The 24,013-nt window shown below is 49.5% G+C and overlaps 1 protein-coding gene across 3 annotated transcripts in view; it reads right to left on the reverse strand.

Annotated features, from left to right (window-relative positions):
• POLA2 (DNA polymerase alpha 2, accessory subunit) overlaps window positions 1-22,908 on the reverse strand; it is a 30,130-nt gene extending 7,222 nt beyond the window's left edge. For 2 of the 3 annotated variants that reach the window (XM_049616424.1, XM_049616409.1), the window contains exons 1-14: window positions 22,308-22,908; window positions 19,216-19,340; window positions 18,637-18,728; window positions 17,985-18,042; window positions 13,352-13,458; window positions 11,170-11,363; window positions 10,202-10,290; window positions 8,811-8,966; window positions 7,889-7,951; window positions 7,055-7,097; window positions 5,548-5,598; window positions 3,512-3,636; window positions 3,182-3,220; window positions 2,383-2,456 (exon numbers count right to left, since the gene is read on the reverse strand). In XM_049616424.1, the coding sequence (XP_049472381.1) occupies window positions 2,383-2,456; window positions 3,182-3,220; window positions 3,512-3,636; window positions 5,548-5,598; window positions 7,055-7,097; window positions 7,889-7,951; window positions 8,811-8,966; window positions 10,202-10,290; window positions 11,170-11,363; window positions 13,352-13,458; window positions 17,985-18,042; window positions 18,637-18,728; window positions 19,216-19,340; window positions 22,308-22,386 (1,295 nt within the window). In that variant the 5' untranslated portion in view covers window positions 22,387-22,908. The remainder of the gene's footprint in view (window positions 1-2,382; window positions 2,457-3,181; window positions 3,221-3,511; window positions 3,637-5,547; window positions 5,599-7,054; window positions 7,098-7,888; window positions 7,952-8,810; window positions 8,967-10,201; window positions 10,291-11,169; window positions 11,364-13,351; window positions 13,459-17,984; window positions 18,043-18,636; window positions 18,729-19,215; window positions 19,341-22,307) is intronic. The other variant, XM_049616417.1, reaches the window with a different exon arrangement.
• Between the last annotated feature and the right edge of the window lie 1,105 nt (window positions 22,909-24,013).

Below are 24,013 nucleotides of genomic sequence, written 5' to 3' on the forward strand. Positions count from 1 at the left end.
TCGCGTGCGGAAACGAGGCCCCAAGTTTTTCTCAGCAGCCCGTGTTGCCAAAATGACAGGAATATTTAACAGCAACAGCAAAAGCAGTGATTCCCCCTGACGGAGGCAGAAGGGGGGAATCTCTAGGGGACAACATGTAATCGAAGAAAAACCCTGAACTCTGGGACCCAACTGTTTATCCTCCTCAGCCACACAAAAGAGGAAAAGGGGGGGAAAAAAATCCTGTTTCCCTGGTTCCCTCAGCGGTGCTTGGCAGTGGGGCCTATTACAAACCACACAGGCCCAAAGTGTCACTTTGGGGGCATGTTCAAGACTCATCAACAGCTCTCCCTGCCAGCTCCCTCTCTTGCTTAAAATGTGTGGCCTTCCCAGATACAGGTACAGGGATGAAGGCATTGGTGCTTGTGGTCACATCTGTCACTTGTTTGTCATACCTGCTCAGAGTGTGAACTGAGACTTTTGCAACAGAGAATAAGGATCTTGAGACCACAGATACTTTGCATGCCAAGGTCCCTCTGACATGGAAAAGTGCACTATCACTTCCCAAGGCCCGGCGGGGGGACCCGAATGGGACTCGCTGTGCTCTGGACCCCACGGGCTCAGTCTGTGGTGGACACGAAAGGCGGCTGTGCAGCTGGCCCCTCTGTTTCAGCGAAGGTTCTGGAAGAGCAACGGTTAAGGAGAAAACAGCCCTCCCGCTCATGGTTATAAAGTGGCTGCAGGGGGAGGGATCCGAAAGAAAATTCCAACTATGCTGAGCATTGCACAGCCCTCAGGCATCACGGTGGGAGGGTCCCCACGGCCGCTCCCTCTGCGGCTCAGCTCTCTGTGGAGGGGGTGCTTCCTCAATAGTTCTGGCTTTTACTGATAAATCAGCTTTGTGCTCCGCGTTCCTGAGCTCTCAGGAATAAAAATAAATTCCCCCAACGAGGAGACGCTGACCACTTATATACAGTTAGGGGAAGGGGGGGCGGCTCTCCCTGCCCTGAGGCGCACACTGGCCACAGATGAAAGTGCCTGGCGGCGCTGGGTGCTCACCCCATGGTGACAAAGCCCCGTCTGTTCTTTGTTTGTCCCACTGCTGTCACCACCACACGGGGCGAGGAACCAAAAACAGAACCCGATGTCACAGGGACAGCACCCAGCCCACTGGGCACTGCTATGCAGGTCCCTGCCCATCCCCAGGGGACCCGAAAGAAGGGGACACCGGCCCTGCTCCCGGATGCCGGGAGGGGGCAGGGGGGCGATCTCAGAGGAGGAGCGCTGGGCGCTCTCCAGCTCTGATGAACCTGGCCAGGGTCACAACAACGTGGGAGGCAAGAGGGCAGGCACTGTATGGTCTTCGTTTGTGGACGGGAGCGGGGGGGAAGGGGAGACCCAGTCGCATGCAGGCTGTCACTGGCACGACTCAAGTCCCCCACTGGCAGGTAAGTCAGAGGGTGTCTTCCCCCATCCCCGAGGCCTACCACGCTGGCCGTGCTGCCCATACAAGAAGGTAGTATTACGACTAATCGACTCTGGGATCAGTTCTCACGGCGGATGGGCGGAAGATTATACATCTTGTTTTGAGAACCACCTTTGTTACAGACTCGTTTTTAAAAGCTTAGCCTCAGGAATGTGTATTTCTTATGAGCTCAGCTACAGGCAAGCAAATCCCTGGAGGAGAAGATCCATCACCTACCCCAATTCCTTTCAAACCCTGGCACTGGAAGGGCAGGGACAGGAAGTGAGGAGGTCAGCTTCCTGCTTAACTTCCTACATGCAGCTTTAGACTCTTCCTGGAACAGTGCCCTTTCTCTCAAATTAGAACCGCTCATCTCTTTCATCGCCACTGTGACCTCTCACCGTCCCTTCCCCTCGGTCTGTGGCGAGGATCCAAGGTCCCACCCTCTTGGGAGTTTCTACCACGGTTTCCTGGCCGTCAGCAGTGCCCCTCGAAACCCAGGGAAGCTCTGACGCCGGGGAAGGACTTGGGCTCACCCAAAACAATCGCTCGCGCAGCAAGATGTTTGGGGCCCCTGGGGATTTTGTTGGGTAACTAACTCATCAAACACTTCTCAGAATCAGCTGGGAAGATTCCCATGGAATGAGCTTATACAAAGGCGAGCGAGAAAAAGGAAGGAAGTAAAAGAACAAGCAAGGGAAGAGCGAAAGTCTATGAAGCGTTTTCCTGTCAAGTGTGTTTATCTTTGTGTTTGACAGAGATGCCTCTTAACCTGGCGTCGGTGCACTTGAGGGTCAAGAGCTGGATCCGCTCTCTGTAGTTCAAAAGGACGAAGGGGGTGGGGGCTACCATTGCTTTCCATCAGTTTCAGCTTCTTACTGGGAAGCCCTGGAGAAACTAGGCAGCTTAAGGTTCTGTCCAACATTCTGAATTCTGACCTTCGTGTCCCTTCAATAATTGTCCGTAGACACTGCTTGAAGACATCTTCAAATGGACTTGTCAGCAGACAGTTCTGCAAGAGAAGAAGGGACACCGATCGAGAGGGTAGGCGTTGGCCTTTATTCACCTGCCTAACACGTTAGTGACCTCAGGGGCCAGCTGTTGAGCGAGGAGCTGGAGGGGATACAAAGACGAAAGAGACGTGTCTCTGTCCTCAAGGAGCGGAGTCTACCAGGGGGCAGGAGAGGAGATGGGGGAGGAATTCATCCTCTGGAATGTAAGCTGAGAGAAAGACTAAAAGGAAGAGCGTCTCGAATCCTTTCTGTGGAAGGTACAATATCCAGAGAGAAGGGCAGGAGGCACCAACTCTCGGCCGAGAGATGCCCTGGGAAGGGCATCTTGTGTTTTATGCACCAAGGGACAGCATGGTGTGGGGCAAGGAGCTGAGGGCAGCAGCCTGGTGGGGCGCTTTTGCACGTGCGGCTCCGCGACCCACGGACACCTGCATCCGAGCTAGTGCCCTGTGCCTCCGCGTGCAGTGTCCCAAGGGGACACCAGGACTCACAGCTTTGTATTTCCCTCCCCCAGCTTCCAAACGGCCTTGTGTGCTGGGGAAGTGAAGCCTTCAAATTCCGTATCTTTATAAAAATGCCCCGCTACAATGTTTTTCTGTTTAGCCACAGGGATTAATTTAGGTTTGTTACAGATGCAGCGTAAACTCCGAAATCTGGAAGTAACAGCGAGGGTCAACTGAACGCAAGAATCTGGCACTTGCCCATCCCAGCCCCGGTCACTTACCTCAACCTGCTCATGCTTAGCATCCAGGAAAGGTCCCAACTGCAACAGGCCCAAGGGGAGAGAAACAAAGGTGTCAGAACCACACAGCGTCTGTGAGCACCCTCACATACCCTCCTAGTGGTTCTCTGCCCGGGATCTATCTGTCCCTCCAGGCTGCGCGTAGAGCCCGGGACAGGTAACAGATGGGGTGGGGGTGCCCGGCTGTGACCCTGGATGGAGGGGAGCTACCTCCTATAACACTGGGCCTTTTCCCAGAGTCTCTTCCCCAGTTTTCCCATTGGTACCCCCCCCCGCCCGACGAGGCGAAGCTGTCCCAGGAGGGTTTCCTACCAGGATGCAGACATCTGGCCGGTCGCGGTTGATGATGGCAATTAGATCAAGCAGGGGGTCATACGTGATGCTGTCGGAGGTCGTGTATGGCCCGCAGGCCACCAGGACCATGTTTTGCTCAAAATCTAAGACAGAAAGGATCATGAGGTGTTGATTAGAAGAAAACGGAACGGTGGCAGAAAGGACGATTAGGGAAAAAACCGCCCCAGGATTCAATTGAGAGTCTCCCTAGGTGTACAATTCTGGGAATCCAAGAATATGACCTCATTCCCAGCATCAAAGAATATTCCATCAGCTGCCAGAGACGGGGAAGTACGCGAATAGCCAGAGCATGACAGGCGGTTTGCTAGCAGCACACGTGAGCGATGGGAGGAAGCCATCGGGAGAGACGTGATCAAGGTGAGGTCTGCTAATGCGCTGCCTCCCTTTTTTATTGGGGTAAAAAAAGCACAACATAGGGGCGTCTGGGTGGCTCAGTCGGTTAAGCGTCCGACTTCAGCTCAGGTCACGATCTCACGGTTCGTGAGTTCGAGCCCCGCATCGGGCTCTGTGCTGACAGCTCGGAGCCTGGAGCCTGCTCCGGATTCTGTGTCTCCCTCTCTCTCGGCTCCTCCCCCGCTCATGCTCTGTCTCTCTCTCTCTTTCAAAAATAAATAAAAACATTAAAAAAAAAAAAAAAAAGCACAGCATAAAACTGACCACATTAACCATTTTTAAGTGTACGTTGCAGTGCCATTAAAAGAATCCAGAATGCCGGGCAACCATCGCTGCCATTCATTCCCAGAACTCTGTTCACCTTGTCAAACTGAAACTCTGTTCCCATTAAACACTAACTCCTCCTCCCCCGCCCCCATTCTCCTGTCTATGATTTTGGCCGTTCTAAGTATCTCATGTAAGTGGAACCACCCGATATTTATCTTTTGGTGACTGGTTTATTTCGCTTTGCTTATGCTTGTAAGTAGGATTTTCCGGGAGCCAGGAGCCAGGGCAAGGCAGTCTCCTGCACAGCGTGCGGTTTGAGTGTGTGTGGTGTGAGGGAACATCTGGTGGTCCCGTGTGGCTGCCGAATGCGGTCCACGGAGGAGGCCAGATGGGCTGGGTGTGAGGCTCGGAATGGGATTCCCGCGTGAGCGGCACAGAGGTGTGGCGTTTGGCCACCTGTCGCACACTGCCCTTTTCCCCACAGCATCGGCTTTCCTTTGGGAGAGCCAGCCCTCTCCTCCGGAAAGCAGTCTGGGGGCCGCAAATTAAGTGTACTGTCGTCCCCTGGCCCGGAGACAGACGTCTGACCAGTTTAAGCCATCCATGCTCTTCTCCCTGGTTCTGGAATCTTGAGGTGAACTATCCAAGAACAGAAAAAAGGGTGGAGCTGACCTATTCCAGCCAGAGGTAACCGGGCGACATAGTTGGGGAATACCTGCTAGCCGGATACCTCGAGTTGCGAGGCCCTTCCCTGCTTCTAAGTCTGTGCTCCTAGCTGCCTCTCTTACCTGTGGGCTAGCTGGATTTCCCCTAACAAATTCTCTTTTTAAGTCCGAACCAGTTTCTGTGGCTCTCACTGACAAAACCCGAAGATCCCTGCCTTCTCAACGTGTTTTAGCTTCCTATGGCTGTTGGGACAATGATCACAAACTTAGTGGCTTAAAGACAACACAGGTTTATTATCGCGGGTCTGGAGGTCAGAAGTCCTAAACTCAGTGTTGGCAGGGCTGTGTTCCTTCTGGAGGCTCCAGGTGAGAAACTGTTTCCTTGACTTTTCCAGCTTCTAGAAGCTGCCTGGCATTCCTCGGTTCGTGAACCTTCCTCTACCTTCGAAGCCGGTAGCCTGCCATTATTTCTATCTCTGACTCGGATCATTCTGCACCTCCCCCCCCCCCCCCCCCCCCCCCACCCCCCCCCTTTTTTTTTTTCCCCCCCCCGGCCCTCCTCCCCCCCCCCCCCCCCCCCCCCACTTACAAAGACCCTTGTATTTGCACTGGGCCCACCTGTGCAGTCCAGGATAACCCCCCCACTCGGGATTCTTAAATTAAGCATACCTGCAACGTCCCTTCTGCCATATAGAGTAACATATTCACACGTTGCAGGGACTGGGGGGGGGGGGGGCGCATTACTGGTCTACCAGAGCAGGAACCCCATGAAATGAGATGGACAGTTCAGGGAGAAGAGTAAGTTTCATGCAACGATAGGGCAGAGGACAAAGTTAAATTTGGTTCTGAGGAGCCTACAGGAGATGTAAACCCTGGAGTAAATACCAAGTGCCAGCTGGACGAGGCCCATGTCTTACTCTGTCTCCACGAGTCCCCGGCTCAACACCTTGGTCAAAAATGTTTGTTAATAACCTATTCAGCTGCTTCCAGAGGCTTCCCTGGCATACAGCGAGGCTCCGGGCATCTCATGTCAATTTCGTTTCACCCCCCGAAGTGGACCTAACATCACCAAACTACTCGTGTTGCCAGAAACACCTATCTTCTGATACAATGGGCAATGTCACAAACTCCTAAACTGCATTCCTGATTCTAGGTCATCTCCAAGAATGACCTCATCACTATCAATGTGCACAGGGGGTTGACAATACCCTGGCGTCAGCCATCTCATTGTGAGTCCTCAATAGTCTTCTGCTTTGCTTTCAAAAATGCTTTGAATTATTTTGAGGCAGTCTGTTAACACTTCTTTTTGTCCCTTCCCCTCTAGATTAGTTATCAAATGACTCTGGGCTTCCTTAGAAATTTGTCTACTTTTTTCAATTTTTCAATTTTATTTAAATCCAAGTTAGTTAACATACAGTGTAATAATTATTTCAGGAGAATTTAGTGATTTATCACTTACACATAGCACCCCAGTGCCCACCCCAAGTGCTCTCCTTAATGCCCATGCCTCCACCCAGCACCCCTGCAGCAACCCTCAGTTTGTTCTCTGTATTTAAAGAGTCTCTTGTGGTTTGCCTCCCTCTGTTTATATTTTTCCTTCCCTTCCTCTATGTTTTGTTTCTTAAATTTGTCTAGTTTTTAAATAAACTTGCTATTTTGGAATAACTTTAGAAACATAGGAAAGTTGTAAAGACAGCACCAAGCTCCTGTATATATACCTTCCCCCAGCGTCCCGTAATGTCCTAATGCCCCCAGCGTCCTGACAATGGTGCATTTGTCAAAACGTAGCAATTAACGCTGGCTCATTACTCTTAGCTTCTGAGTTTATTTGGGTATTACTAGCTTCTCCACTAATGTCCCTTTTCTCTTCCCGGATCCCATCCAGGATAACACAGTGCATTCAAAGAAATTCTTTATATAAACTATTCCTATTTTCCCTCTCATAAAGTAACTTCCAGATACAAATGGCATGCCTCTTGTAGCCAGAACCCAGGTGGCAACGCTCACTGCGCTCGGACCCCGGCCTTCCACAAAGCGCCTGTGAAGCCACCAATCTGCTGTCACCCCTAGCCTCCGCCAGGGTGCGCCCAGGCAGCTTCTGCAGTTTTCTCAGGGCCTGAGGAACCTCGTCCACCATATTCACTGTTAGCAAAACAACGTTTGGACCCAGGCTTACCTTCATCCTCTTTGGTGGGCTGATAAAATGGAAGCGGCACACCCTTAAAGACAGGAGAAAAGCTAAATTGAGGCCTTACCCCAGGCACCATCTTTGGTTAAAAAAAGGGGTGGCCCCTGACCGGCATGGGAGGGGGCCAGGCAGATAGCCTTTGCAGATGGGAGGGAGGGAGGGTGGTGGGGGAGGGCTGAGATGCATAAGAAAGCAGCCTCAGTCTTGCTCCTTGGAGCTAAAAGCTCACAGATCTGATGATACCTGCCATTCTTCTGTATGGCTCAGAGTGACCAAGAAATCCACGTAATGGGAGGTCACGGCTAATCTCATAACTCAAGACAGGTGCTTAAAGTACCAGTTCCCTAGGCCAGGACCGGACAGCAGGGAATCTGAGACTTCTGCTTGCACTATGTGAAAATCAGTGGAGGATTATCACCTAGAGCAGGGATAGGTAAACTAGGGCCTATGGGTGCAATCTGGCTACTTCCTGTGTTTATAAATCAAGTTTTACTGGCACAGAGCCACACTCATTGGCTTATGGGGGGTCCATGGCACTTTTATGCCACAGCGGCACAACTGAGTCATTGTGACAGAGACCGTATGTCCTGTAAATTAGCCTGAAATAATTACTCTCAGGCCCTTTACAGAAATGGTTTGCTGACCCCTGGCCTAGAGGCAGCTTCCCATTTTATAGAGAATTGGGAAGCAAACAGATAGGCTCTCAAGAGGGATGAGTTTCCAGGACAGTCAGAACTGCATGTACTGTGCCTGCAGCAAAGCGGGGGTGGGGGTGGGGGTGGGGGTGGGGGTGGGGGTGGGTTTGGGCAACTGCCGGGGTACCTCGTAGAGTTTGGTGGCAATAAGTTTTCCACCCGTGGTGTTGATTCCTTCCAGAATTACAACCTGAAGGACAAGAAGCAGAACGGGAGATAAATGACAAGTCAGCAATAAACTATTTTGATACAGTTAAAAATTATTAAGTATCGGGGCACTTGACTGGCTCAGTGGGTAGACCATGCGACTCTTGACCCTGGGGTTGTGAGTTTGAGTCCCACGTTGGGGGTAGTTTACTTAAAAAAAAAAAATTAGGTACTAAGTCCAGCTATCTCATTTTGTAGTTGTAAACGTGGGGGTATTTTTTTAGAAAACAAATTAAAGGGGCTGGGGAGCCTGGGTGGCTTAGTCGGTTAAGTGTCTGACTCTTGGGTTTCAACTCAGGTCATGATCTCACAGTTCGTGATCTCACGGTTCGTAACAGTGTAGAGTCTGCTTGGGATTCTCTCTTGCCCTGCCACCTCCCCACGCCCCTTCCCTGCTTGTGCTCACTCACTCTTGCTCTCTCTCTCTCTCTCTCCCTCCCTCTCAAAATAAATAAAAAACTTAAAAAAAAAAAAAAGAAAACAAAGGGGTTGTATTAGTAATAATTATGCTCTATATGGATGACCTAATTTTTTGTAATGATCCTATGAGGTAAGAATTATTATTCCTATTTTAGAGATGAAGACACTCTGGCTTCAAGAGGATAAGGAATGTGGCCAGAATGACACATCTCGTGGGGTGGAGCTGGACCCCGGCAACAGATCCCAGAGCCGAGGTCAGAGCACTGGGGGAAAGCTGGAATCCCCATGAGCCTGGGCTCTAGCTACACCCCCGCCGCCACAGGTTGAAAGTGACAGGCAGCCGGTGACAGAACGCTCGTCCCCAGAGCTGCAGCCCGCTACATGTACTACGGGGTGAACAGCCCTCGCACGTCCCATCTCACCTGTCCGGGAAATAGAGAGTATTCTTTGAGCTCAGATAAATCCACTGGAATTTGAGCCCCTGAGGAATGTTCCCGGTCTCCCTCAAGAATCACGGATTTGCTGTTCAGCTTCCCGTTGGTATCACAGCCAATCTGGCCCAGCAGAGTGACAGGCTCCTACCGAAGGTATAACAAAAGAATGACAGTCTTTGGGACAGGAGCTCAAAACCTGAGGCCAACAGAATAAATCACAAAGCAAATCCCAAACGGCAAATATTTTTTGGCGGGGCATCATATTGACGAGAATCACCACTGCCTCTCACGGCAGAAGAACAAACACTCAAATGGCATTTGGTCTGTCTGCACCCCCACCCCCATGCTTGAGCCCCTCTAAGTGGCCACCTAAGCTTGAGCATCTCAAGTAAAGGGAAACTTGCACCCCAAGGCAGCCCACTGCATCTCTGGAGAGTTTTGACTATTAACAGTAGCTCAGGTCTGTCGAGTTCATGAACATCGGGCACTGTTCTACAGGCTTACGTGTATTAACCTGTCTAATTTTCACAATTGTGAAATTGTGGATACTGTTATTGTACTCACTTTACAAATGAGAAAAATCAGCCCAACAGGTTACATAATTTAATCAAGGTCAAAGAGTGGGTAGTCTGGTTTGAAGTTTGGCTCCAGAGCCATATCCTTAACCACATACCATATTGTCTCTTAACAGGAAGTTCTTCTCTGAATTGAGCTGAAATTTCTCTCCCCGGGGCTTCCTCTATCCTGTTCCCACTCCTGGGGCCAACTGAGGAAGTCTAATCTTTTCCCAAACTTCCTTCTATGACATGGTTTTGCATATCTTCCCCAACTGGTCAATCTTCTCCGAATGCAAACAATGACAGAAGTACCATAAGGAATGTTCTAGAACACATTTCCCCTTAGATTAAAAAATGTTTTAGAGAGAAAGCACTGATCCATACGCTAGATGATATCACCATTCAAGATACTACTGGCAACAGTTGGTCCCTAAGGACAGAGACCAGATTAGGGGAGACTAGGAGTCACCGCTTCTAGACTCCCTATTCTTGCCGTTGTCCTCATATCCTGATAACTGAATGCTTCTATTTGTAGGAAATCTCCAGGGGGCACCTGCCTTACCACTAAAAGGAAAAGGCCTCAGTCTTTGCTTGAGAACAAGACCCTAACCAAGTGCACAGAAAATGACCATCTCTGGTCACAAAACCCGACAGTTCTTGTAGGTCTTTCTTCAGAAGGATCCATTTTATCAAATTTGACCAAGACGGATGTTCTAACTAGAATGTAGACAAGACGTAAAAAAGGACGCAAGAAGGATGCCTGTTCCCCATCAGTTAAAAAGTACAACAGTAACTGGGAAGAACTGGTAGAACAATTCTTACTTGAGCTGGGACCAGAACGGAAGTAAAAGCCTCAATCTGGTAATGTTCCTTAAGTTCGCTGCCGAGTTCTTCTATCTTGCAGGTCAGAACTGAAATCCCAGAGGGGAAAAAGTATCATGTTTAGGACATTCCACTTGCCAAGGGGAGAAAAATACCACACGCTGTAAGATATTAAAGTCAGCCAGAAGCAAGAGGGCGTCCAGGACGTCTTTCTAAAGCCTAACGAATCTCTCGAAATCGGGTTGCTGAAGTGGCCTTCCATTTGGCCACATATCGTGTGGCAGAATCCCTGAGAGTCAGCACGGATCCCCGCAACCCAGTCTTCCTTTTATTTTGGTCATCAGTGAGGTTTAGGGGAAGTCAAGCCCAACCTGGAACGTCTTCCATTCTTTACAAGGAAGAAGCCGTGAGTGTCTTTGACCTCACTTGGGCTTTTTTGACATAGTTCAAGTGGTTGTCACTGGGAAATGGTTACGTGCTTTTTCTTCAGCACTTTTCTTTAGGGAGGCAAAGTGACTTGGGAGAATTACTGAGAGCATCCCCTCCACTCATGTCCCTCCACTAACAGGGGCGTGTGGAGGACACCTACCGACTTCTATATTCAAAGGCAACCTTGGGACTCGTTCTACCAGCCTTGCTAAAGTTTTGTTACTTTATACCTTTCCAGGTGGTTTTATAGTTTCTGGAACTTCTTTCTTTCTTTTTTAATAAAAATTTTTAAATGTTTTATTTATTTTTGAGACAGAGAGAGAGACAGAGACAGGGAGGGAGAGTGTGAGTGGGGGAGGGGCAGAGAGAGAGAGGGAGACAGAATCTGAAGCAGGCTCCAGGCTCTCAGGTGTCACCACAGAGCCTGATGCGGGGCTTGAACCCACGAACCATGAGATCATGACCTGAGCCAAGGCTGGGCGCTCAACGACTGAGCCACCCAGACACCGCTCCAGAATTTCAAAGGGAAAAACAATCACCTTCTCGAATGTCTGGAAGCTTCTGAAACATTGATTTGTAGCTCCCGGTTAGTGCCTCTGGACACCCCAAGACCTTCAGGCTGATATTGCCAGCCCCTCCTCTTCCAGACCAAGACACTCCCTGTGCTGAGCCAAAGGAGGTAACCGCTTCTCCGCGGTTACTTCTCGAGTTGTACTTCTGAGAGGGAGTAGCACTGATCAGAAGCAAAACAGGTAAATATTACTGTACTCGTATCTAAAGAGAGAGGGGAATACAATGAGGTCACCTTGGGGATTGGACAAACGTCAAGCTGGCCTCACATTTTCTAAATCTAATCAGCTTAATGGGGTCGGACATACCCGGACCTTTAAGGAATTCCAGGAATGAGGGTAAGTTTAGAGACAGAGACAGATTTTAAAGGGTTTTCTCCTGGCTTCAAATGACCAAACCAAACCAAACGCTGAACTGATTAAGAAGCAAGTTTCAAGTATCACTTTCCTTGGTTTCTTACGATTTTTTTTCAGCACTTATTAGAATACCATTAGAGCCTGGCTGTGGATAAGCCCAAAGTTGCTGTGCACATCTAATACCTCACGATGTAGTTTAAGGTAGACACCCCAATAAGACACAGTTAAAAGGAATTAATCAACTTTCCCCAGTGTCTACGGAGGTGGAGATGTAATGAATTCAGTCAGCTGGTGAACAAATATTCCCATTCTTCAAGGCTCAACTGACAAGTTCTCGTATTTCCTCTCACTGACTGGTAAACAAAAGCACACAAATACTGCTGAACAGCTTGGATGACAGTGAGGCCCTCTAATCCTCTGGTCGTGCACACAGCTCACAGAGAGGTCTATTTCAAACGGTCTTCATTTAATGCGCCGAGACTCTGCAGGGGCCAGTTTTATGTGGGTGACGTTGCAACTGGTGCTACGAGTCCCTCTTTCGACAGACAGACTACAGAAAATGAGCTCAATTAATCACCTCGCTCTCCAGGGCCGCCTCTACTTGAATAATTTAGAGGTTACTTTCATAAATTACCAAACCAGTCTCAGACGTCAGCTTTATTAGCGTGCATTAAAAAATGCCTAGGCGGTGCATCGCCGACTTTTCCAAGCTCCTCCCAGAGCAACTCTGTGGGACAGCCATGACCACCGGCCCTTTAACGCCATGACATTTTGAGCGACTGCTTATTTAGAGATTATAACCGCCGTGATAGTGCTGGTTCAGCTCATGAGAACCATGTCTATACAGCAAGTTTCAAAGATGCCCTTGGAAGTCTAGAAAGCTCACGTCCGAAACCTGAGAGCAGGAGTGGACGAAGCTGGCGTTAACTGTCCGTCAGAGTCCAAGGACTGCTCATCTGGAATGATTGCGATCACCTCCTTTCTCAAGAGAAGGAGCTGGGAAATCTTAAGCTCTGCTGAATCTGGAAGACGTGATCCGAAGCACAGGTGGTGGCCGATGGCAGTCAGTATTTCCCTAAACGGTTAACGTGACTGCTTCTTAGCCTCATCCTGATGTGGCAACACCAAAACCTTTCTCCGATTCGGCAGGGCCCTCACCTATGGGATTCTCCAATAGGAGACATGTCATTTACGGATTTCAAAAAAAATCACATGTGATCTTTGTGGATTTATGTGCAGAGGTGGCAGCGGGGATAAAAATGCCAATTAAGTCCGTGTAGAGTCACAGCGACAAGCAACCTCTCAGAAACTAGTTGTAACCTGAGAGAGGAACAATAAACGGGTTACACAACATTATGAACGCAGAGACGTGCTTTTCTTTTTAAAAACTAAATACTTTAGCTTAAGAGAAGAAGAAGAAGAAACCCAACAACAAGTGAACTAACAGAGGCAGGTGGAAACCTATTTGTCTCGACTGGCAAGACTCCTAAGACTCCAGGACTTCTGAATAGATAGGTTGTTTTCCACAGAAGATATCAGTTCCTGATCTAGGAAATGAGCCCCAGAAAAGCGGGTGGAAAGTAAGTTTCCTTAACTACTGGAAGACACGGTAATTTTCCACACAGGAAGAGAAGGCAGGGAGGGCAGGGAGAAACGAGGCTCTCCGGCCAGGCACCGCGGAGGTACATGTCCACCTGCATTTCGTAGGGTCACTCTGTAGAGTCAGCCACGCGATAACCAGAGAAAGGGGAGGGCAGGCCTGCTGTCTGGCAGCTGGATTCATTCTGATCCATACCTTGGAGAGAAACTCGACGGCGAGAGAAGCTGATGGGGGCTCCGAGTAGACACAGTCCTTTTGGTTAGGGGGGTTTCTGGGGTGGTGATAGCTCGCTTCTGAGAACCCTAGGAACAAAACAGAAGACAGAATCCCAGTCACTGTAGATGCAAGTTGCTAACCGAGTGTATACAGCCCCTTAGGAAGAGAAGCATGGTGCCCAAATGTAGGGCACGAGGTAGGACTGGGTTGGTTCTGTTCTTAAGGCCCCATCTCCAAGCATAAGCCCACATAGAAATCTGTAGCGGCTATGACCAAGATCCATCAGAATCCTGTCCCCATTTTGAAGGCAACAATGAAAAAGTACCAACAGTTCCCAGAAAAAGACTGCCAAGCAGGCAATCTGTCCTGTCAAATTGTTCACGTGGTCGCTCTCTTCCCCCACCTCTTTGCTTTAGTACAGCTGCTGAGTTTTGCGACGCGTACGGTTTTGACCTGTGCGGCCACGGTTTCCTCAGAAGGGATGGGACCACGTTACTACTCGTTTTGGCAAGGTCCCCCGCACGTTTTCAAAATTAGAGATAGGAACAACTCCAGGCGGATAACACGGTTGAGCTCATAGTTGGAGACTATTTAGCAAACACCTCATTGACGGTCACTTCTGTTTTCTGTTTTTTTCTCATCAACCAAGAATCCAAAGGTATGCCCAGGAAGGAGGATGAAGCCCACAGCTCAGAGATTCATTGCTCCCCAAAGTCTAGGACAGATGACTGTGGCAGAGCAAAGACAAAACCCTTGCTGGGACCACAACCAGGAGGCCAGTTGGCCTGCGGTGGATTCCCTGCCCTTGGGCTCCTCCTGGCTGTGTACAGAAGTTATGCCACTACGGCTATGTGCTGGGGATGACTGGGGACAGAACACAAGAGAACGGACTCAAGACCGTCATTAAGTAGCTGGAATGGAAATTAGATTTTAAAAAGACCCTTATGCTACCACTCTTATACAATAACCATTTTCTTTTCACCTCTGCTGGAGACTGCTGCGGCCCAGCCCACAATAACCATTTTTAAAAGATGTTTATTTTATTTTTTAAAGAGAGAGCACGAGCAGGGGAGGGGCAGAGAGAGAGGGAGACACAGAATCTGAAGCAGGCTCCAGGCTCTACACTGACAGCAGAGAGCCCGACGCGGGGCTCAAATCCTCAAACGGTGAGGTCGTGACGTGAGCTGAAGTCAGACGCTCAACCAACTGAGCCACCCAGGTGCCCCTACAATAACTCTTTTTTAATGGTATTTTAATATTTTTCCAATTAAAAAAATATAAATTCTAATATTTAATCTTAGTTTAAATACAAATCTTGGGGCGCCTGGGTGGCTCAGTCGGTTAAGTGTCTAATTTCGACTCAGGTCACGATCTCGCGGTCCACGAGTTCGAGCCCCGTGTTGGGCTCTGGGCTGATGGCTCGGAGCCTGGAGCCTGCTTCGGATTCTGTGTCTCCCTCTCTCTCTGCCCCTCCCCCGTTCATGCTCTGTCTGTCTCAAAAATAAACGTTAAGAAAAAAATTTTTTTAAATAAATAAATACAAATCTTAATTTGAATATTACATATACTGCTTTTTTTGCACTATATTAATTATGAGCAGTTCCCCACATTATCAAAAACTTTGTCCTTTTTAGTAGCTGTGCTAATTAAATTGCTACATAATAATTTACCTAACTACTTCTCTACTGCTGGATGTCTGGGATGCTTGTAGTTTTGGGTGATTATAAATAATGCTGAGATGCCCACCTTTACACAGACAGCGTCTCCCATAATTTGGATTATTTCCTTCGGGGAGAGTCTGACTAGGGATAGTTACTGGACCAAAGGATGGGTAAGATTTTATGGTTTTGCTATACATTCTCAAACTATTTTCTTAAACGACCCTTGTAATACACAGGGGCTGTCCAACTCTGGGGCCAAGGTGGTGTGGCAGTATTTCAAGAGAAAGACAGTCTGTCTCCCAGGACGCGGCAAGAGGAGGTTACTCTGGGAGACAACGCAGTCTCACGGTGCTCGTCCTCAGCCCTCGCAGTGAAAGCTGATTGTGTCAATAAACCAACTCCAGTCATGCTTCTTGGGGATGCGCTCTGACCAGGCTCATGAGGTCTGTCAACACTACATGCCAGTATTCATTCACAGCGAGGACAAGCGACTGAGGGTACCATATTCCCATAAGCCGGGGTGAGCACATGCTCACGCCACACAGAAACCCAAGTTACGGCCAAGGATGCCAGTTTACTAACTTGCTAGAAATATAACGCTGGCGGCCTGGGAACTTCAAATCCTTGGGCTAACACATTCTCCCCTGCCAGGCAGGACATGAGGAAAGCCAGACTATAACCACTGGATTTACGGTGAGCCTGGAGGCAGAGAGTCGCTGTCAACTGCACGAGGCAAATAGTGATGATAAACCAAGGCCACTGGAACATTCACCCCCTTTGGCACAGGTACACCTGCCTCTGAGACCCGACAAGGGCCTGGCAACCTCACTGTGGCACCGTTCGTGTGGGAAAGACCATGACTATTTTGTCAGGAGGCCACCGATGTGTGGCCTAATAACGATCAAGCAGTTTCTGTGTGCCAGCTCCTGTTCTGAGTATTTTACATTCCTCTAGCTCAACCCACACGGCGTCTCCCCTGAGCTTCAGATACATTTCATATTGTTTGCTCATTTCAGTCCGACTCACTCAACTCTGATTCCCTGGTCACCAAGTGTGATGCATAACTGAGCCTCCTAGGTGTCTCCATAGCAGGAATGGGTGTCCTCGGTAGGAGGTCTCCGTCGCTGGGAGGGTACATACTTCCACATTAAGTCAAGTGAATTTGCATCTGATCTCTGCGTCAGTCTACTGAGAGCTGGGTTACCACGAGTCAGTCCCCAAGAACGTGATCAGCTCCGGACATACAGACAGATCAGATAAATTCTGGAGCCGTGAAGCTGTCCGTCAGATCGACACGTGACAGCCCCGCTGGGTCCCGCAATTCTGGCTGATCCTACGCAGGGAGCCGAGGCAACCGTGCTCATCCAGAAGAGCTGTCCTTCAACAACTACCAATGTGCCAGGCTCTGGGCAAACAGCAGCGAACAAAGCAACGTCTCTGCAGGGAGCTTCCGTTCTAAGGGAGGGAGGCAGACTAAAACAAAGAAGTAAATATAGAACAGGTCTCATGGCAATGGGTTCCACAGAGAAGAATAGAGCAAGAGAAGAAAACGGGGGAGGGAAGGAGGAGGGGGCTTTGCTCTCGCAGGCAGAGCCGTTGCCTCAGGCAGGGGGCATAGGAGATGGACACGTGGGATGTGTCTCAAGAGCAGCAAGACCACCAGAGTGGGGAGGAGGGTGGGAAGACAAGGGAGTGGGGCCAACTCCGGACAGACGCTCACACACCTTCTGAACGTTATCGGGGACGATGGCAGAGCCAGGGGAGAGCCGAGAGCAGGAAAAACCTAGTCCGACTTGCATCCGAAAGGGGCACGGAGCACCGACTGTTGTGTGAATTGCTTGGAGGCGGACAGAGTGAAAGAAGCCAGGACGGGAAGCCATCCCACTCACTCAGGAGACGCCGGTGCTGCAGGCCTGGTGGTGACAGGTCCTGGCGGACAGGGCTCGGAGAGGACCCGGATTCTGGAAGGAGGGCCGACGGGACTGGTGGAGGAGTTGGATGTGGGGTGTGAGAGAGAAGGAAGACTGGGGGAGGTCTCCAGGGTTCCTGGCCCGAACGAACGCAAGAGCGGAGGTACCTTTTAGCAAGGTGTGGGCTCCCGGACAAGCCCATCTCTAGGGGGACGGTCAAGTGCTGATTTCAGATCTCTTCAATTTTAGGCTAAGGGAAGTCGCAGGAGGTTCACACAGTATGTGGTGTGTGCCTGTTTTGTGTCAGCACCTCCACGGGGCACGTTTTTAGCTTTCTTGCTTGCCACAGGCACACCTGAGCTACTCACCTTCCTTCTCACGGGGTAACTTGCTTTGAAACATTAAGGCTTGCTCCATGCTTATGAATTTCTACACATTTTAAGCTTCTTGAGGGCAGAGCCCAGCCATGCTCGTTTCATTCACCACTGTTCACCCAGGGTCTCGTACAGTGCCTGGCGCTCAGCAGCTGCTCGGTCAATGAACAAAAGCATCCCGATTGTATAGCTGAGGAAACCGCGGCTCAGATGAAACAACTCACCCCAGGTCACCTAGGTCTTTTGACTCAGGCTTGGAGGGCAACACTATTCCACTTATCCTATCCTACCTCTTGGGCTGGGATCCAACACCAGAACTGCATTATTCCATTGCAGGACTTCTGCCTGATACAACGCTGTGTAATTTTTACAGAGAGTAATTATGGAGAGACTGTATTTGTAAACATTTTATGATATGCTAACCGGGGAGAAAAAAAAAAAAAAAAAAAAAAAAGGCAGGGTAGCTTCATGGTCACAAGGACTGCTGTTATGTAAGCGCATCTATGCCCGTGATGGGAAAAGGCAGACGTGGCAGGAACTGTATACGTGGTTCATCCTCTCCCTTAGAACTTCAAATGTTGCGATAACGTTTTAATGTTTCTAGAATAAAGACAAAAAAAAAAAAAAAATGCTACTTGTAGAAAGCATTTCCAAACACTATACTCACCTTAGAGGGTGTGGTGTAAGAGTTCAAGAGGGTCTCTTCTTCTTCCTCCACTTCAATTCTAAAAAAAGTGTTTAAGGAAAACAACCAAAATCGAAGGTGATGGTTGATTAGATAAGAAATCTAAATAGTAGGTACTTAAAAAAAATTTTTTTTTATTTTAGAGAGACAGCCAGTGGAGGAGAGGGGCAGAGGGGGAGAGAGAGAGAGAAAATCCCAAACTGGTTCCGTGCTCAATGCAGAGCCTGACCCGGCGCTTGATCCCACAACCCTGGGATCATAACCTGAACCAAGTAAGAGTCGGATGCTCAACCAACTGAGCTGCCCAGACGCCCCAGTACGTACTTTTTATTATTTGTTTTTATTTTATTAAGCTTATTCATTTATTATTTCTGAGAGAGAGAGAGAGAGAGAGAGCGCACATGCACACATATACACAAGTCGGGGAGGGGCAAAGAGAGAGAGAGGCAGACACAGAATCCGATGCAGGGCTCGAACCCACAAACCAACAAACCGCGAGATCATGACCCGAGCTGAAGTCGGATGCTCAACTGACTGGGCCCCCCAGGTGCCCCTACTATTTGTTTCAAAATTACACAAATTATGAAACACAGCATGTGGCTTTCATGCAAAGACCTTGGGCAGAAAAGGATACAGTTCTTGTATGGAAACAATGTCTCTAGCTCCTGCGTGCCCACCATCCCTGGAGGCTCTGTGCGAGGCTTTGGGCAATCTTTTGCTCAGACACTGAGGAATAAAAGATAATGAATATATATTATTGTGTAGTCGAGTAACAGAGAAAGTGTTTTTCACAGCCGTGAAGTAGGCGTTCAAAATGTAATCGCATATATCTAAAATTCCTCAAAGTAAGAATTAAGAGGATGCATGATAGACTAAAAAGGAACAGTTATCCCGTGACTGTTTGTTTCTAAGAACTTAATTCTAATAACAAAACCAATGGTCTGAAGACCTACCACCCGACATACAGTTTTAGGTGATTTATACCCACTCTCATGTAATTGTTACAATAACCGTAAAAAATACGGGTGATTAGAACCACCAACAGAAGAGGAAACGGAGGCCCAGAAACACGTTCTATAGTTTGCCCAAGAGCACATCGGGACCAGAATCCAGACCTGATTCTACAGCCTGTGCTTCTCAATACATCACAACGCCTTCCCTCAAGAGCACAATAGAGAATTTCAGGATTAGTTTCCTTACATTTTGTTCTTACCTCATGCTCAAAAGAGCTCAGGATCTCTGAGGTCAGGCGAACGTTATCTATGCTGGTGCAGAAGGCTATAAGCTCAGTGGCCATTTTCTCTTCATTCTGTCCATACAGAATGCACAGCTCTACCACTGTAGGAAGGAAAACTGGATGAGTAAGAACTCAGTTCATTGCTTGCAGCCTTCCCCTTGAAAAGTGAAAATAATCCTCTATTTATTCAATCAATATTTATTCAGCACGCACTAGGGCCAGGCACTGTTCCAGGCATGAGACTACAGCAGTGAACAGAACAGAAGAATCCTGGTCTCCACGAAGCTTACTATAGGGAGACAGAAAACAAATAAGTAAAAATCTGTAGGATGTTAGACGGTTACGCGTGCTGTGTAGAAAAATAAAGCCGGGGAAGGGATCAGGGGTTGGTATTTTTCAACACAACGATTAGAGCAGCCTTCAGTGAGTGAAGACCGGAAGTGAGGCGTGCAGTATTCAGGGAAAGAGCTTTCAAGCAAAGATCCCGAGGTAGAAGCAAGACCAGCAAGGCCGCTATGGCTGGAACGTAGGGAGGAAGGAGACAGAAGATGAGCCGAAGGGTCAAGAAGGTGCAGATTGCCGGCCATTGTAATTACCCTGGTTAACACTCTGAGTAACTTGGAAAATCACTAGAGAGTCTGGACAGAACAGGATCACTCTGGATGCTGTGTTAAGCATAGACTAAAGGGGACAAGGGCAGATTCAGAAGGACCAATTAAGATAATCATGGCAGGGTGCCTGGGTGGCTCAGCTGGTTAAGCGTCTGACTCTTGATTTAGGCTCAGGTCACCATCTCACGGTCATGAGATCGAGCCCCACATGGGGCTGTGCGCGGAGCGTGGAGCCTGCTGAAGACTCATTCTGTCTCTCTCTCTCAAAAAAAGAGAGAGGGACAGAGAGAGAGAGAGAGAATTATGGCAAAATGCAGGTGAGAGGTGATGGTGGCTGGGATCAAGGTGGTGGCAGCGGAGGTGGGGAAGAAGTGGTTGGGCTCCAGATGGGAAGCATCCTGAGCGTAAGGCCAGTGGGACTCGCTGATGTGAAGCAAAAAAGGAGTCAAGGGTGAGGCTGTTTTCAGCCTGAGCCCCTGGAAGGGTGAGGAAGACAGCAGAGGAAGTACCGTGAGGACATACAGGAGCTTGGTTTTTAGACACATAAAATTTGAGATGCCAATTAAATATTCAGCTGGCAGTAGGATGGACCAGCCTGCAGTTCTGCAAGAGGTCTGGGCTAAGATGTACACCTGGGAATCACGAGCAACACATGGGATGAAAAACCACGAGACCGGCTGAGATGACTAAGGGGCTCGTCTGGGGCTCAGGACGAGCTGAGAAGTGGTGACAACCAAGGTAAGAAAACAACCAGGTGTAGTGTCTGAGAAGCGAAGAGAAAAACGTGTTTCCAAGAGGACACGACCGTCAAATGCTGCTAATTTGAGACGAGGACTGAAAACTCACCCGACTTTAGCTAGGTGAAGGTCACTGGTGACCTTGAGAGGAACAGTTTCAGCAAAGTGCTGGGGATGAAAAAGCTTCCTGAAATGGGCTGAGGGAGGAAAAAAATGAAGACAGCAAATATAGACAACCCTTTCGAGGAGGTTTGGTGTCATTGGGGAGGAGAGAATTGGAATGGGGGGAGGCGTCAATAGAATGTTTTAAAAGAGGAGCAAGGGGAGCCTGAGTGGCTCAGTCAGTAGAGCATCGCACTCTTGTTTTCCGCTGAGGTCATATCTTGTGGCTCATGAGTTTTGAGCCTCGCATCAGGCTCCGTGCTGACAGTGTAGACAGAGCCTGCTTGGGATTCTACCTCCCTTGCTCTCTTCCCCTCCCCTGCTCACACTCTCTCTCTCAAAACAAATAAATAAACATTAAAAAAAAAAGGGGGGGGGAGTGAGAACCACATTTCTATGCTATTAGGGGAAAAAGCTCTCAGAGCGAGAAAAAGGGAAAATATAAAGAGTTTAGAATTACTGGGGTGATGTTCTTAAGGTGAGAAAGAATGGGATTTAGGACTCAAGTGGAGGGAGAATTTATTCATTAAAATAGGACGGAAGGAGAGGTAGGTGGGAAGAAGGAGCGGTGGTAACTTATGGAAGTTTTCCAATTCTATTTCCTTGGTGAAACAAGAAGTTCATCAGCTTTTGAGTGGGACAGAAAGATGTCAAAGGAGGAGAAGGTGGCAAACAGCCATCCAGGACACGCAGAGGGGAATAGATCAGGGAAATATGGTCTGACCGGCAATGTTAGAGTGCCAGTGAGGTTAGTGATTATGAATTCAAAGCCTAGCGTGCCAACGTCACTACCAAAGTAGTTCTGGGAAATGGAAGCAACAGGAATTTTGGAGAAGAACGCACTGGGCATACGAACGTGGACTATTCTGGTATCTCACGTTAAGTTAACATGTTTGCATCCTGGTTTTATGTATGAAAAACTGCTCCTGGCCCAGAGCCTGACCAATAACAGGGAGCCCTGGACCGGAGGAGAGGGGACTGGGGTTCAGGGACCAGCTGGGGCTGTTTCTCCCTCTGTAAACAGCTGACAAGCTCCCCACAGTTCCTACCAAAGCTCAAATTCAATTCTGGAAAAACCCACCTCAAGAGAGGCATATTAGCACAGACCACCAGCGGCTTTGATGGGAAACGACGGATCAGCAGAAATTTAAAGAGGAGGCTGGAAAGGGAGGAGCCAGGAATAAAAAGCCAGATTGCAACCCACCCCCCAATCTCTTGCTCTGTTATGGAGGCTTAAATAATTTCCCAGCTCTTGCCACCGGGCCTAGTCTGAACCTGGCATGTCCCAAGTGCACCCTTTCGAAACTGCGTTGATTTAAAGTGGTGCTTCGTATTTTTATTTTTGAGTTGGGATCCAAGAGCACGCTGCAAACATTTCAAAGTCCCCACATCCCAAATCTCAACACCTGGATTCACTCTTCACCTCCCAACGACCAAGAGGTCCGATCTAGGGGAGGTGGGGCTTGGAAGCGGTCCCCCTCTGGGTTCTACGTGACCGGGAACACGGAGCGCGAGCGCGGACCTCCGCTGGGGTCCGGGGCGGAGGCGAGGGACTCACATTTCTCAGCCAGAGCCTCGTCGCAATCCACGTCAAAGATCTGCAACTCCTCCACCAGGCGCTGGGCCGACACGCTCATGGTGACCCAGGGGACGGCCGGGGGTCCGGCCCACCGAGCTCGGACCGGAGTCTAAGGAACCCGCGGCGTGGAGATCGAGGGGCAGGACGAGCTTCCCCTGATCCTTTCACCCTTCGGGAGACCGAGACGGAAGGGGGCCAAACAGCCCGAGCCCTCAGGCGGTCAGAAGGTCCCAGGCGTCAGTCACGGAGGAGCGCCTTATTTTAATTGGGAGAAGCCCCAAACACCCGAAGGGAGGAAGCAGAAATCTCGTTAACTCGCTCTTCTGGAGAGAACGTCCTGCTTCCTAAAAGCTACGGCGGAGCATCTCGAGGACTGGAGCAAAACCGAGCAATCAAGGAAAACCCGCCAAATGGTGTGCGCGGAGCGCGCATGCGCGAGGTTCAACCCCACCCCTTCCCCTCTGCTTCCTTCTTCACCTTCCCAGTTGCCGCGCGCGCTCGCGCGTCTGAGGGCGCGTGCGCACAAACGCCAACGCGCCTGCCCGCGCGCTCGCGTCCGGGCCCCGCGGGCGGCCGACCCTGTGGCGGCTGCGCGCTTGCCTCTCGTAAGGCGCGAAAGCTGGGCTCCGGCGCGCGGTGTCCTTGACTCCCCGGATCGAAATCGCGTCCCCGTGCCAGCCGCGGTTGCTGCATTTCGGGCACCGCCCGCTGGGCGAAGCTCGGTGACGAAAGTTCGTCACCCTTTTGTCTCGTGCCTTGGCGCGCAGGCGCTGTTGTGTATACGCCCGCCAGCCTCCCAGACCTGTGCCCCGCGCGCGGGAGAGGGAGGGCAGGTCTTTCCTTCTCTGTCCCCGTCTTCGACCCTGCAGTCGGTGTGCTGTCGCTTATCTTAAGAGGGTGATTTCTTTGGGGAATCTGGTTGGTTGTCAATGGTTGTCAGCTTGGTCCCAGCCATAGCGCTAGGTCTGTTTTCTCAATCTGGGGCATTTTGGTGGAGGATGGAGGGAATGGTGACAAGTGCCTTCAGTTTTTGAGCACGTTGGGTTTGGGTGCCTTTGGGTTTCTGAGTAGAAGTTTCCAGTGGGCGACCGAAAGCTTAGGGGTGAGGGTGGGTCACTGAGGGGAAGAGTGTGGAGGTAAAATGAGGAGGTGGTCTTCCCCCTGAAATAGCTAAGTCTTTGAGCCGGGAAGTCTATTGGCTCAGCTTAGGTCAAGAACCTTAGACATTATACTCCCCTGATGGAGCGCTGGGCTTTCTAGAAATGTTCGTGTAATATACATCAGCCCTAAAGATGTTCATTTGCTTTTAACTCCGCATGTCTTATCCTAAGAAAACCAGCCAAGATCCGGACAAAGTTTTATGTACAAAGATGTTTGTGGTAGCCTTATTTACGATATAAAAAATGGAAAAGGTTCCAACATACAAAGGTAGAGGCTGATTAAGAAAGTATGGGTTTTACCAACACAGTGATTCTCAAGACTGTCAAAGAGGCCAAAGGCTTCTAGGGGTCACCTCAAGGAATGAGCTGAGGCAGGGCCAGGCAGAGTCAGAGCCCCCTGTCTTAGCCTCAGCCAGGCAATGTAGAGCAGTCAAGGGCAGGAAGGAGAGGGAAAACCCTTACTCTCTCTCCCCTAAGGCCTCGTGCTGGTGGGTACCAAGGGCAGGCCCACCTGGGTACCAACAA

The sequence above is a fragment of the Panthera uncia genome, chromosome D1 (genome assembly GCF_023721935.1).
Source record: "Panthera uncia isolate 11264 chromosome D1, Puncia_PCG_1.0, whole genome shotgun sequence".
Lineage (NCBI taxonomy): Eukaryota > Metazoa > Chordata > Mammalia > Carnivora > Felidae > Panthera > Panthera uncia.